The sequence below is a fragment of the Terrapene carolina genome, unplaced genomic scaffold (assembly GCF_002925995.2).
Source record: "Terrapene carolina triunguis isolate 2854851 unplaced genomic scaffold, T_m_triunguis-2.0 Scaffold419, whole genome shotgun sequence".
In the NCBI taxonomy this organism is placed as follows: Eukaryota; Metazoa; Chordata; order Testudines; family Emydidae; genus Terrapene; species Terrapene triunguis.
Window position 1 is genome coordinate 419,013 of NW_020664770.1, and position 14,677 is coordinate 433,689.

A 14,677-nucleotide genomic window follows, 5' to 3' on the forward strand; every position below is an offset into this window, starting at 1 on the left:
AATTAATAATAATCCAGAATAAAAGTAAGTAAAAGTAGATTAAAGAAAAACCCCTTTGAAGCAGGATGGCCTTTTGGTTAAGACACTGGGCTGGAACTCAATAAAGCTGGGTTCAGTAAGGAATATAAGAACTGATGCACTGAGTGAGACCCATGGTCCATCCACTCCTGCATCCTCTCTGCTTCCAAATCCCTGTGCTACACTGAGCAAGTTACTTCATCTCTTTGTGCCCCATCTCCCCATCTGTAACGTGAGGCTAATAGCCATCTCTTTTCCTGCCTTTTCTTTGTCTTGTCTATGTAGACTAAGATCTTCAGGGCAGAGACTAAAGCAGGGCCCAGCCCAGTGTGCCTTTAGGTGTTTCAATAATCCATATAATAAATGATAACCAGACAATACTCTTGAGTGGTGTCATAATTTAATTTCATCCTTCAACTCTTTCTCCTCTCCCACCTTTTGTCTGTTCTGCTTATTAAACTGTAGTTTCCCAACACAGGGACTCTGCTCAGCATCATCATCATCTGGGTTTGTACAGTGGCTTTTACAATGGGGGCTTGCTGTTGATTAAGAACCCTGTTCCACCATCTCTCTGTGCCTCAGTTTCCCCCATCTGTAAAATTTGGATAATAATCCTTACTTACCGAGCAGGTAATGGTGAAGATAAACACATTAGTATGTTTTAAGCAGTCATATCCTGGGGACATGGGGTGCAGATAAGTAACTTTTTACATTGTGTATATTTTCTGCTAACAAGTTTGTTTTAATTGAATGGCTAGAGGACAAAACCCCTGAGAGACCTGAAAAATAACAAGTTGTTTTTGCCTTTGTTGACTTTATTTAAAAACAAACCAAAGAAAGGCCTGGGATTTAAAGCCACCTTTGAAATATCTCAAACCTTTTTGCAGGCAACCCTTGGAATCTTTGGGTTTATTCATAGGGCAGTGGACCTGAGAAGTGAACGAATCACTCTTAACCCTTATTCTTTTAGTTTATTGATCTTTTCCACACAGTGTTATATGGACATTTTTATTATTTTAGCCTTTGCTTATGTCCAGTGTATTGTGTTTACCTTTTTGAAGCTGGGACAGTGAATCAGATTTACATCATGGGACAAACAGCAAATACTCTGTAATCTGCTGAAGAAAAATAAATTAACAATTGCTATGCGTGCATACACGACCAAAACTGTGGTTCACAAAAACTCCAGCCCATTTATAGTCTAACCTAGTGAAAATCTGTAACAATGTAGCATTGTAAATTCATGCCTCCTGTATCATATCAGCTTCAGTTCAGTTAGAAACACATTTTCATTAAATTTATCATACACTGGCAAACTATTTAATTTATCTTTGTTTTATTCGTTTTTTTCCCACCACACCTGGAGCCAGTGAGAGGTACCCAAAAGTCTTCTACAATACCTGGCACTGTTCTGCAACTTTGCCTGAGGAATTAGCTTAAGTGATCCTTTTGATTAATAAATCCGGATCCTGTACTTTTACAACTGAAGACACTATGTTGTTCTCTCACAAATGAAGGTAAGTGGATTTTATAATGAATGTTGTGGTGATGAAAATACCACACTGAGGAATTTGTATATATATTGGTGAGAATTAATGACCAAATGATTGGAAAGGATATAAACTCTCAAACTTTGGAACCTAAACTAACTTCCAAGTCTTGGGGTTTAGGAGGGAAACTTTCCTTGTGGGCTGGTAATTGCATAATTAACCACTAGGGGGCTTCCTACACTTTCCTTTAATTCAAAGCTGATACTGGCCACAGCTGTAGATAGGTGATTGAACAAGATGGACAAGTAGTTTGTTACAGTCTGGAAATGCCTATGTTCCTAGAAATAAGAATTAAGAGACTAGAACAAATGGACTACTGGTTAAATCCAGAATGAGGGGAGGACTAGAGAAGGTTTTGTGGCTAAAAGAACAGGAGTACTTGTGGCACCTTAGAGACAAACACATTTATTTCAGCATAAGCGTTCATGGGCTAAAACCCACTTCATCAGATGCATGCAGTGGAAAATACAGTAGGAAGATATATATATACAAGGCACTGGACAGAGATTCAAAAACAGAGATAGAAAAAAAGATGCATAGACGCAGCCCCTACCCCAAGAGCTTAAATGTGCATATTGATGCCCCGCAAACACACATTTTTGGATTGTTTGGGAATCTATATAAAATACTACATAATACCAGGGTGGAACTGATGTTCTTCTTTAGCGATCACTGTTTAAATTGGCAATGTATCAGATTTAGACTGAGATTTAATTTTAAGCTGTTGCATTCTTTTCTGCTCCATCGTGGGCTATATTAATAACTTCCTCTCACTGGTATGTTCCTGGCCAAAGAAAAGAACAGTGTGCACCAGAATCACTGGTACGCTGGGCGTGCTTTACAGCACTCTGCAGCAAAACGGGGAAAGCAGCCAAGGAAGCCATACAGCTCGTTCACCTGTCTGTTTAAGCCAGGTTGATGGCTGCTTTGCACGACTGGACCAATGCAGCTCTGGACCCCACAGCATAGCAGTAAATCTGGGGAGGTGATTGTTCCACTCTGTTCAGCGCTGGTGGGGCCTTGCCTGGAGTATTGCATCCAGCTTGGGCACCACAGTTAAAGAATTTGTGAGCAAATTGGAGAGAGTCCAGAGGAGAGTAATAAAAATGATAGGCTGTTTAGCAAACATGAGCTGTGAGGAAAGGTTGAAAGAACTGGGCATGTGTACTCTAGAGGATAGAAGTCTGAGGTGCAGGGGGAGCATACATAATAATGGCCTTCAAATATGTAGAAGGCTGTTACAAAAAGGACAGTGATCAGTTCTTCTCCACATCAACCTAGGATAGGACAAGAAGTAATTGGCTTAGCTTGCAGCATGGGATATTTAGGTTGGGTATCAAGAAAAGCTTTCTGGGGCTATGGCTACACTAGAGAGCCTACAGGGCGTAACAGCAGGCAGCTAATGACTGCAGAGATAACTGCGGTGCCAAGTGGCACCAGACTACAGCATCAGCAGCATTGGTCAATGTCCTTCCCCTCTCATTTTCAGGGATGAGAGGTGAACACATCTCCGGATCTTTGCTGACCAAGGACAGCCAACCGTGAGCGGGGTGCAGCGGAGGGAAAGGGAGTGGCGTGTTAAAGGGACTTTCGTTCGTCAGATTTTCTCTCCACACAGTGGGAAACTGAGGCAGAAGATACTGCCCAATGCACTGTGAGGTGGGTGTTTGCTTGGGGTTACATGCTTTGGAATCATGGTTGTGGGTGTTTCCCAAAATTAATGCCAGGTTCCCTTTCCCTTGTAATAAAAGTTCGCTTTTGTTACACACAGACTCATTGCTTGCTAGTGGGGCAGTTATTGCCTTTTAGAAGTGCCCAGGGGTGGTGTTTAGTTTTCTCAGATTATTGGGTGGGGGCTGGAGCCAGCTCTGTTTTGTATTGTTAAGAGGAACCTCTAGATATTGCTGCCAACTCCACCTGGTAGAAGGGTTACATGTACAAACAGAGCCTAGTATGATGCTGCCCTGATGTTATCTGGTTAAAGAAAAGATGTCCTTGAGTAAATGACTTAATCTAACTTTTGCCTCAATTTTCCCAACTGTAAATTGGAGATAGTGTCTGCTTCCTTCATGCACAGGGCTGTCATGAGGCTAAAATCCATTGCTGACTGTGAGGTGCTCAAATACTACTATGATGAAGATCACATATGTGTGGAGATAGATGGAACCTATGAACCTTCTGTGCTTTATCCCCCTTGAATGTGTTTTTTATCATTTGTCTCTCCCCACCCCATCCCACCCCCTGTCATGTAAGACATGATGAGAAATCTTACATGGCAGAACAGAAGCTCCGTGTCAGAGTTCATCCTGCTGGGATTCTCCAGCCAGCCCGGGATGCAGATGCTACTCTTTTTGGTCTTCCTGGCGATCTACCTAGCCATCCTCTTTGGGAACAGCCCCATCTTTGCCCTTATCAGGATCGACTCTCGTCTCCACATGCCCATGTACTTTTTCCTGGCCAACCTCTCTTTCCTGGACATCAGCTACACCACCACCACTGTGCCGCAGATGCTGCTCCACCTCCTCTCCAAAAAGAAGAGCATCTCTTACACAGGCTGCATCATCTAGATGTACATCTTCCTCTTCCTGGGGATAACTGAGTGCATCCTCTATGCTGTGATGGCCTATGACCGGTACGTGGCCATTTGCCACCCGCCGCACTACACCCTCATCATGAGCAGGTCGGTCTGTGTCAAGATGGCCGCCAGCTCTTGGGTGGGTGGTTTCTTCTTTGCCATGGTGCACACCGGCGTCACCATGAGGCTGCCCTACTGTGACCCAGATGAGATCAACCACTTCTTCTGTGAGGTGCCAGCCATTTTGAAGCTGGCTTGTGCAGACACACGGGTCACTGAGGTGGTGCTCTTCGTGATGGGCGTGATACTGCTCATGACCCCGGTCTTCTTGATCCTGGTTTCTTACGGGTTCATCCTAGCGGCCATCTTGAGGATCTCCTCAGTGGAGGGGAGGTTCAAGGCCTTCTCCACCTGCACTGCGCACATCACCATGGTTACACTCTTCTATGGTGCTGCCATGTTCATGTACATGCGTCCTGTCTCCAGCTACTCACCCGAGAGGGACAAATACTTCTCTTTGTTTTACTGTGTGGTGTCTGCCCTCCTGAATCCTCTCATCTACAGCCTGAGAAACAAGGATGTCAAAGGAGCTCTGGTCAAATTGATGAGTAAAAAATGACCTTTGCATCAAGGGGGAAGAAGAATTGTCATGTGGTTCAGGACTCCTGGGTTCTGGTCCCAGTTCTAGGACAGGAGTGGGGGATAGTGGTTACAGCCAGTAGGAGTAGAAGTCAGGACTCCTGGGTTCTTTTCCCAGCTTTCGGAGGGGAGAAGTGTCCAGTGGCTGGACCAGGGAGGGGTTGGGATTCAGGACTCCTGGGTTCTATTCACCATTCCGGGAGGGAAGTGGGATCTAGTGAGTTAGAGCAGTGGGCACTAGGTATCACAACTCCTGACTTCTATCCCTCGCTGTGGCCCAGAATAACTGTGTGACACTGGGAAAGTAAGGCACGGAGAAAGGGAATGAGCTGTGTTCAAAACCCAGGACTCCCCCTGACTGCCTGCCATACTGCCTCTCAATTTTGAGTTGTTTAAGTTAATAGAGCTGCCCTGTTATACGCCAGGGAGCTAATGACAAGACATTTTAAGTGAAGGCTCCTTAACTATAGAAATCACTGCTCCATCCATTGCATTTGGACTGACATCCTTAGATGGTTTAAGGCAATACAAGGTGTATCTATTCCCTAAGGTGAAATTCACTCCTGTGTAAAGATCCAGCAGAAGACCTATGTACCATGAAAGGACAGAATTTGCATTGTTTTAAAACTGGTGCAAACGCCTATGTGGACACATTTATGTTGGTTTATAAGGCAGATGTATACTAATAGAATGGTGTCAATACACAAAAGTAAATGCAGAAGTAAATGCTTCATTAAATTATGTGCCAATCAGAATCATAGAATCATAGAATATCAGGGTTGGAAGGGACCTCAGGAGGTCATCTAGTCCAACCCCCTGCTCAAAGCAGGACCAATTCCCAACTAAATCATCCCAGCCAGGGCTTTGTCAAGCCGGGCCCTAAAAACCTCCAAGGAAGGAGACTCCACCACCTCCCTAGGTAATGCATTCCAGTGCTTCACCACCCTCCTAGTGAAATAGTGTTTCCTAATATCCAACCTAGGCCTCCCCCACTGCAACTTGAGACCATTGCTCCTTGTTCTGTCATCTGCCACCATTGAGAACAGCCGAGTTCCATCCTCTTTGGAACCCCCCTTCAGGTAGTTGAAGGCTGCTATCAAATCCCCCCTCATTCTTCTCTTCTGGAGACTAAACAATCCCAGTTCCCTCAGCCTCTCCTCATAAGTCATGCGCTCCAGACCCCTAATCATTTTTGTTGCCCTCCGTTGGACTCTTTCCAATTTTTCCACAGAGCTTAATTGAACTTAAACTCTCAAAATAGGATGTAAATGATGCATAGGTATTTTCCTGGCCCTTTGCTTGGCTGTGAGTTTCAGCCCAAATCTTTGGGAAAAGGTTGATTTTGTGGAGGATAAGTGGGCCAGTTATTAGTAGGGCTGGATTGCATGGGCAGGGACACATTCATTAACAATGGACCAATCCAGTTTATGTTTGTTGGCTTGTATGTTTTTGTTAAATATGTATATAGAGACAGAGACACTTTATATAAATAAAACTAATTAATTAATATCAATGACGAGATCCAATAGGGATCTTTTTCATCCCTACATGTCAAAGCAGGTAACTATTATTAACCACCTTTTACAGATGGGGAAATTAAGGCACAGGGCCCTGCGGTGTCTAGCTCTAGGCAAATCTACCAACCAGTCATATAGCCAGGAATAGAACCCAGGGCTGTTGAGACTAAGTTCAGTGCTCAATACATTAGGTGACTTTGCAAGTATTTACCAGTGATTGAACAATTTTGATTTATTGCCACACTTACCAAATAATTCCATTTAACTTTTCTTCAAAATTGCTGATCTCCCTTCAAATCTCTCCCCAGGCAAGTCTGTTCTGCAGAGTTCACTTGACTGACTGGCACCTGGGTCTGAGCACAATATGAAAAGTAAAATAAAAATTTAAAAAATGTAAACGTGACCCATTTTTTTTCTTTTTCATAATTTACCATTTGGAACAAAGAAAAGAAGTGTGAAAGAGTATGGTTGACCTACTTTCTTACATATTTTATATATTCTACCTTTTGAAGAAGTAAAAAAAGCAAGGTAGGAGCTTGGGGAAAAATGAAAATTCAAAATCTGAAAACAGAAAACAAAAATTTGGCAGGTTCCAAAAGTCAAAATGAAATGATATTTTTAATTCCAAGTTTGGAATGTAGGACATTATTCAAAATTCGCAATTCATAGCAGAGCACATATTCTCTTTCAAGAATATGAGTGCTAACAATAAAATAAAAAACATCAAATGTTTAGAAACTCAGGAAATGCAGTTTTAAAGTTGTGTTTCTCAAACAAGGCACCCAAACGGTCTAAATTCTGACCCACTAGAAATGCCTGCTGATTACATTCTCTTCTTTGTAGAATATAAAATGTATGTATAACAGAAAATTGGCTTTGCTACTTGTTTAATATAAACTTGTCTCATGCTGAATGTACTGCAAATTCACTGCACTAATCTTTGTTATTTACACACATTTGCTCCACTTTCATGATCTGAATTATTGGCAGTATATGCAGCCAATCTAGCTTTTCCTCATATGACATTTAGACAATCGGAAGCATAGCGCCAGAAGGTGTGATGCAATGAGGTACTTTGTGTCATGAGCACCTTGCAGGACAGATACCTTAATAAAGACTGGGTATTGTGTGCCTTTGTTATGCTGCTCATCTAAGCAATTTCTTGTATGCTGCGTACTGTCAATGTCTGTGAGCTTGTCTACATGTATAGTGCTGCACCGGTTCAGCTGCATCGCTGTAACGCTTAGTGAAGATGCTAACTATGCTGACGGGTGACCTTCTCCCATACTCCACCTCCCTAGATTGACCAATTTAGGTTGGACATATTCCTGGAGGTTTCATCACATGACATAATCTTTAATTAAAGCTTCACCTTTAATTCCTGGAGACTCCAGGACAGACCCCGAGAGACAGTAGCTGTGTTGACGGGCGAAGCCCTCCCGTAGACCTAGTGCAGTCTACACCAGGAGTTTGGTAGGTATAACTGCATCCACACCCCTGAGCAATGTGGTTATACTGAGATAAATCCATATTGTAGACTAGGGCTAAGAAAAGGGCCGTAAAGCACCATGACCATTATTCAATTCAGCAAAAGTGGCGTAAAAGACTAGAGGACATGAGGAAATGGTGGGGAAAGTGAATGCTTTTCAAGGAAGAATAGAGGGCAGCCAGATTCAGATGTGTCTGATGGCAGATGAAAGGGGCAGGGCCTCCCAACACCCTCTTACAGCCGCAGCAGGTCTCCCTCTGTGTCTCTTTACAGCAAGTCCAGCCAAGCCAGATGGAGATGTATTCTGGTTTCTGATTATTCTGGTCTCCAATCAGCTGTCCAACCTTGTCTCCTCCCTTTGCACTCAGTGCATAGCCGTAAAAAGCACCGAAGGAAACTGAGGCACATGACTCACAAAAATATTGCCAACATTTCCACATTCATCACACACCCGTACTTCCCTTGTTCCCAAGTCCCAAGTGTCTGGAAGTTGTTGACTCCACCCAGAGCAAGCCTGGACTGTGCTCAGCATATCCTAAAATAATGCTGATGATTCAATGTGTCAGCCAATTCCCCATATTTCATCAGTCACACAACTAGGACTTCCTTGTAGGAACACCCACACTACCTTTGTTCCCAAATCGCACTTATGCTGCACCTGGCCCCTGTTGTATTAATGACGATGGAATAAATGGGTCCGAAGAGCCAAAGGTGTCAACATGACCCTAAAACTGTCCAACATTAAACAGCTTTAAACAAGGTCTGGGGTTTGGTATATAAAGACCTTAGTTTGCTTAGCACCATGTCAAACACACCATTAAACAGCCTTTTGACTTTTTACAGCAGTATTGCAAAATATATTGTCTCAGCCAGCTAAGCCAGACTTTTTATAAACAGAAGACAAAAGATGGGTAGGAAAAAGAAGAAATGAGGTGGAGAAGGTAAAGGACACACGGGAGTGAGGGTGGTCATGGGTCCACAGGATTGGTGCTACACCCCCAGCTTTGGAACAGTCTCTAGGAGGAACCCCTTCAGTATGCCAGACCCCAAAGGGTTCTCACTCCTCCCACACAGGGTAGGCCATGTGGCCTCATTACCTCCTTGATAGAACCTCTGATCTTCAGCCCTCCTGCTTCCCCCTGTGAGTTCTGTACAGTGAGTCCAACGGAGACAGACTCCTCATCGAGACCTGTCCACTTTTTGGGGGTTAATGCACATCATCCAACATTTGCAGTGACACTCACACAGTGACACTCAAAACAGTCGGGTTTATTAATGAACTGGAACACAGCCTAGGAAGTCCTTAGATTAATTAAGCCAGTGCTTAATTTGTGCCAAGGCTGAACATAAGAAGAACATAAGAACGGCCATACTTGGTCAGACCAAAGGTCCATCTAGCCCAATATCCTTTCTTTCGAGAGTGGCCAATGCTGGGTGCTTCAGAGGGAATGAACAGAACAGGGCAGTTATCAAATGATCCATCCCTTGTCGCCCAGTCCCACCTTCTGGCAAACAGCGGCTAGGGACACCATCCCTGCTCATCCTGGCTAATAGCCATTGATGGACCTATCCTGCTGAGCTCTAGGCTTGGCAGTTCATATCCCCAGCTCCTCTGGCATTGCTGTATCAGTTATGAATGTAAAAAAATTGCTTGCGTCCTGGCACCTCTTTCATTACATATGAAGCACTGATTAAAGCCTAGTCCATTCTGGTGAGCTCAGAGCCCAGACAAGCTGTAGAGAACCCCATTTTTCAAACTCTGTCTGTCTCTTCATCTGACTTCCTTGGTCAGATCCCAGGTGAGAGCCCCAACTCCTTCCAGCAGCCAACTCATCCTCTCACCTCACACCTTCACAGTTCTTGAGCTGAGGGATGTTGTTCCATTTCCCTGCTGAGAGGTGGGAAAATCCATCTCCTTCTGGGTCCTTGGCTGCAAAGTGTCAATGTCCTGGTGATTGGCTTTGCCATTGTCTTCTCAGATTCTCCATTGGCAAGGGGTTGGCCTTGGCCAGTCCTTTGCAATGATTCTTTCAGTCTCAGACAGCTAGGCCTCATTCATACCTATGTCTCTTAGTCTGTCCTGAGAGCAAACCATCCCCCACCCCACATGGTAACAATGCAAAACACAGGGGAAACTGAGACATGTCTAGGATTCATAAAAAATATTACAGAAAATTTCCACTTTGTTGGTGGGGGAAACACAGGCTCACCTCACAGATGGTTTTCAGGACTTATCAGGAGCCGGTGGAGGTGGTGGTGTCATCTGGGTCCCTCTCCCTAATCTGGTCTGGTCAGGACATCTCACAGGATCTGAATGACAATGGCCCAGTGATGTTACATCTTTCAATCAGCCAGCATCCCTGACCCCGTCTTCTAATTTTCATCCCAATGTCTCTTTTTCTAAGGACTCCAAAGGCGAGTGATGGATGGAATAGCTGGTCCCCGTCGTTATTTTGTCCATCAATTAGGCCTAATTTCTGACACACCAATTTTGGTTCATTGATTTCCTGTCCCAAATTTCTCTTGTTTACCAGAAATGATCTTAACACAGTCCTTGAGCTGAATCAGTATGCCTTTTCATTTGGACTAGTTCAGTCATTCCATCTCCCTTTTTGCACTGTTTCCCATCTACATATATGTGATTGGAACATTTTGTAAAGTTGTATCCACTTTTCCACAGTTGAGCTCACAATCACCTTAAATGTGTAGGCGCATTTATTACAACACATCCCCATGTCAGTCTTGGCACATTACGTACAAAAGTATGCAAGACGATTTAGATAATTAGAGAGTAAGTAGAAGACAGTAATTGTTGAGAGCATCAAAGCCTTTAGTTCAATTGCTTGGAGTTCTCACAGTGCCACTGAATATACATAACATACATTCATCATTTTGCCCAGTTGCTTGCAGAAGCTGCAGCATGGACAAAAATATTGGCATGGAACTCAAACTGAGATGGAGCAGCAAATTAAAACTGGGATGGTCAAAATTTGTTAACCCTCTGGAAAAAGAAGGGCTTGGTGAAAATGAAGTTTATCATTTTTTACTAAATATTTCAACTTTTTATTGGAAAAATTCAAAATGGAATGAAACAAAAATATCTTTTCATTTCCAATTGGCATTTTAAATATGTCAACATTTTTAATATTTCAAGAATTTAGATTAAATTCTCAGTTTGTTTTGGCTTTTAGAAACTAAAATTTTCAGTTTTCCGCCTTTGTTTTGATTGGATTTTAAATTTCTTGCTTGCTTCCCCACTCCCTCCAGGGAAAAATTGTGGAAAAGATACAAACAAGAGAGAGGGAAGGGTAAAACCCAAATGTCTGGAAAACATATTTTTAAAAATATGAGAAAGTGGTGGAAATACATTTAGCATTTTCTTTTTATTAATTGGAAAAATGAAAAAGGTTATTTTTTAAATAATAAGTTAAATAAGGTTTAAAAGACAACAAATTTAAAAAAATGTTTTCTTATCTTTTCACTTGGAAAATAGTCAAGATGTAGATGTATTTTGACCTATTTTTTAAACATTTCCTTCCTTTTGAAAAAATGGAAAAAAAGAGAGAAAGGGGATATTTTTTTTGGTCAGTTTCCAAAATCCAAAACAAAATGATATTTTAATCAAAAATGTGGTACATTATCCAAAATTCACCATTCATGGTTCTTGCATATTACCTTTCAAGAACATTAGAGTGCAACATCAAACAAAATAAAACTTAGCGTGTGCCTTTGCTATGCTGCTTGTCTGAGCAGTAATTTGTATGGTGTGTACTGTGAATGTCTACAAAGAAGGCTGTAAAACACTACAATCACTGTTCAGTTAAGTAGGCATGACTTGCAGGACAGAGAGGCTATGAGTGTAGGAGGAGATGGCAGGAAATGTGGGTGATTTCCAGGGAAGAATCATAGAGTTACAGCATTTAAGGCCAGACGGGCCCACAAGATCAGCTTGTCTGACCTCCTGTATATCTCAGGCCACCAACACTACTCCCGCTCCCACACATTAAACCCCAACGACCAAAATGACACCCAAGTATTACAGCCCTCAGGAGACTAGACTATTATGTGCCACGGGCAAAGAATAAAGGGACCAAGGTGCACCAATGCAAAGGCAGGGAAATGATTAAGTGAGATACACCCAAGTAATCCTGGGTTATGACCCACACCCACTTGCTATCGAGGAAGGTGAAAAAACCCCAAGGTCACTGCCAACCTGACCTGGGGGAAAATTCCTTCCCAACCCCACATATGGCGACCAGTTAGACCTTGAGCCTGTTCACAAGAACCAGCCAGCCAAGCACCTGAGAGAGACAATGCTCAGTGCCAACTCAGATCCCTGGCCCACTCCACTCAAGGCCTCATCTCCAGCCATGGCCCTCTCTGATTCTTCAGAGGAAGGAGATTTTTAAAAGTCCCTTCTTGACCCCTGCCAGTGGCCATCTGAAACCCTGAAGCATGAGCTTTGGGAACAGAAGACATAAACCAGAAGTGAGTCCTGGGTTTGCTGAGCCCTGCCTCCCACCATCACATGCAACCCCATCATACAACTGCACTCTTAAATTTGGCCAGCTCTCACTTAAAACCAATTACGTTGTTTGCCCCCACAACTCCTATTGGGAGGCTGTTCCAGAACCTCACCCCTTTGATGGTTAGAAACCTTCTTCTATTAGAAGTCTGCATTTCTTCATGATCAATTGATATGCATTTGTTCTTCATCCTTTAGCTTAAATAACTCTTCACCCCCCCTGGTATTTACCCTCCCCCCCCCCCCCCAATATATATATATAGAGAGAGTAATCATGCCCTCTCAGCCCTCTTTTTGCTAGACTAAACAAGCCAAGCTCTTCCAGTCTTGTCTCATAAGATAGGCCTGCCATTCCCCTGATCATCCTAGTAAATTTTTTCTGCACCTGTTCTAGTTTAAGTTGAACATGGATGACTAGAAATATACACTATATTTCAAATGAGGTCTTGCCAGTGTTTTGTACAATGGCATTAATACCTCTCTCTCTCTCTCTCTCTCTCTCTCTCTCTCTCTCGGAAATGCCTCCTCTAATGCATCGTAGGACCACATTTGCCTTTTCATAGCCACCTCACTGGTGGCTCACAGTCATCCCGTGATCAGCCCATGTACCCAGTCTCTCTCCTCCACTGTCTCTTCCAACGGATGGTCTTATTATTAGGCCTAAGTGCATGAGCTCACACTTTGTACTATTGCATTTCAGCCCACTTCTGTCACTCCAGTCTTCAGGGTCATCCAAATTTTCCTGTATAATAGTCCAATTCTCCTCTGTATTGATGATGCCTCCCAGTATGCATCATCAGCAAATTTCATTAGCACACTCCTACTTTTTGTGCCAAGGTCATTAACAAAAATTTGGGATAAGATTGGTCCCAAGACAGATCCCTGAAGAACTCCACTAGTAACCTCCCTCCAGTCCAATATGTTTCAGCACAATCCGTTGACTTCTCCCCTTTAATCAATTCCTTATACTACTTACAATTCTTATACTAATCCCCATTTTCCCTAACTACTAATTTCCCATGTAGTACAGTGTCAAATGCTTTACCGATGTCCAAGTATGTTAGATCTACTGCACTTCCCTATCTAAAAAAATTAGTTATTTTCTCAAAGAAAGAAATTAGGTTAGTCTACCTTTCGTAAACCCATGTTGCGTTATATCCCTTTACCTCTATGAATTTAATTATTCTTTCCTTCACAGTTGGTCCTTCAAAATTGCATACTACTGAGCTCAGACTAACAGGTCTGCAATTGTCTAGATCTTTTTTCCCCCTTTTCTTAAATATAGGCACAGTGTTAGCTATTGTCCAGTCATAAGATACAACCCCCGAATAGATAGATTTATTAAAAATCCTTGCTACCAGACTCATGTGCCAGTTCTTCCAGTATTCCAACATGGAAATTATCCATTGCCCTCAATTTGAGTACATTAAGTTCTTTAAGTTTTTCTTGCATCTCAGATGTAGTCATATCCAGTTGTAGGCACTCATTTCCACCAGCCATACTGCCTTCATGTACATTTTCCATATTATTGAAAACCAAGGCAAAGTATTCATTTGGTTTTTGGACCATTCCTAGATTATCTTTAATCTCCTTCCCATCCATACTGCATAGCACCCTGATCTTCATCCTTCCTTTTCTTTTTTTTATTTACATAACTAAATAACTTATTATTATTTACTTTAATTTCCTTGGCAAGAGCAAATTCAGCATGACTTTAATCAATTCTCACTTTGTGCCTACATTTTATAACATACATGATGCGGCTTTCTTTGCTGGTCAACCCCTTTTTCCAGTCCCTTGAGGTTCTCTCCTTATTCCTAATAATTTTTTTTGAGATGGTTATTCATCCGTATGGGTCTTGGCCTTTCCCTACAAGTTTTTCCCCCTTGTTTGGGATGCAAATTTTAGTTGGTTTTTGCACAGTAGCTAATTTAAAGAAATTCCAAGCCTCCTCCACAGTTAAGTCCTTGAGCAATTCAGGCCAGCTGGCTTTCTTGACTAATTCCTTCAATTTCCCGAAATCTATCCTTTTCAAATCAAAAACATAGTTGATGATCTGGGTTTGATTATCCTTCCATTTAATTTAAACTGAATCAACCTGTGAGCACTCTATCCAAGGTTATTTCCAATGGCCAGCTCATCTGTGATGTACTCACTATTTACCAAAATGAAGTCTAAAATTGCATCATGTCTTGTTGGTTCAGTGACGATTTGATGAAGAGAGCTGTCCTCTGTCACATCCAGGAATAATTGAGCCTTACCATTATTAGTTGGATGTATTTTCCAATCTATATCTAGGAAGTTAAAGTTTCCCATTATGACACAATTCCAAAAAGTATTTATTGTTCTAATTATATTAAAGAG

At 42.3% G+C, this 14,677-nt stretch overlaps 1 protein-coding gene across 1 annotated transcript; it reads left to right on the forward strand.

Moving 5' to 3' along the window:
- The first annotated feature begins 3,826 nt into the window (after positions 1–3,826).
- Positions 3,827–4,762, forward strand: LOC112116753 (putative olfactory receptor 2B3). Its single transcript, XM_026658226.1, is given in 1 exon segment — positions 3,827–4,762. A coding segment is annotated over 1 exon segment (936 nt).
- The last annotated feature ends 9,915 nt before the right edge of the window (positions 4,763–14,677 follow it).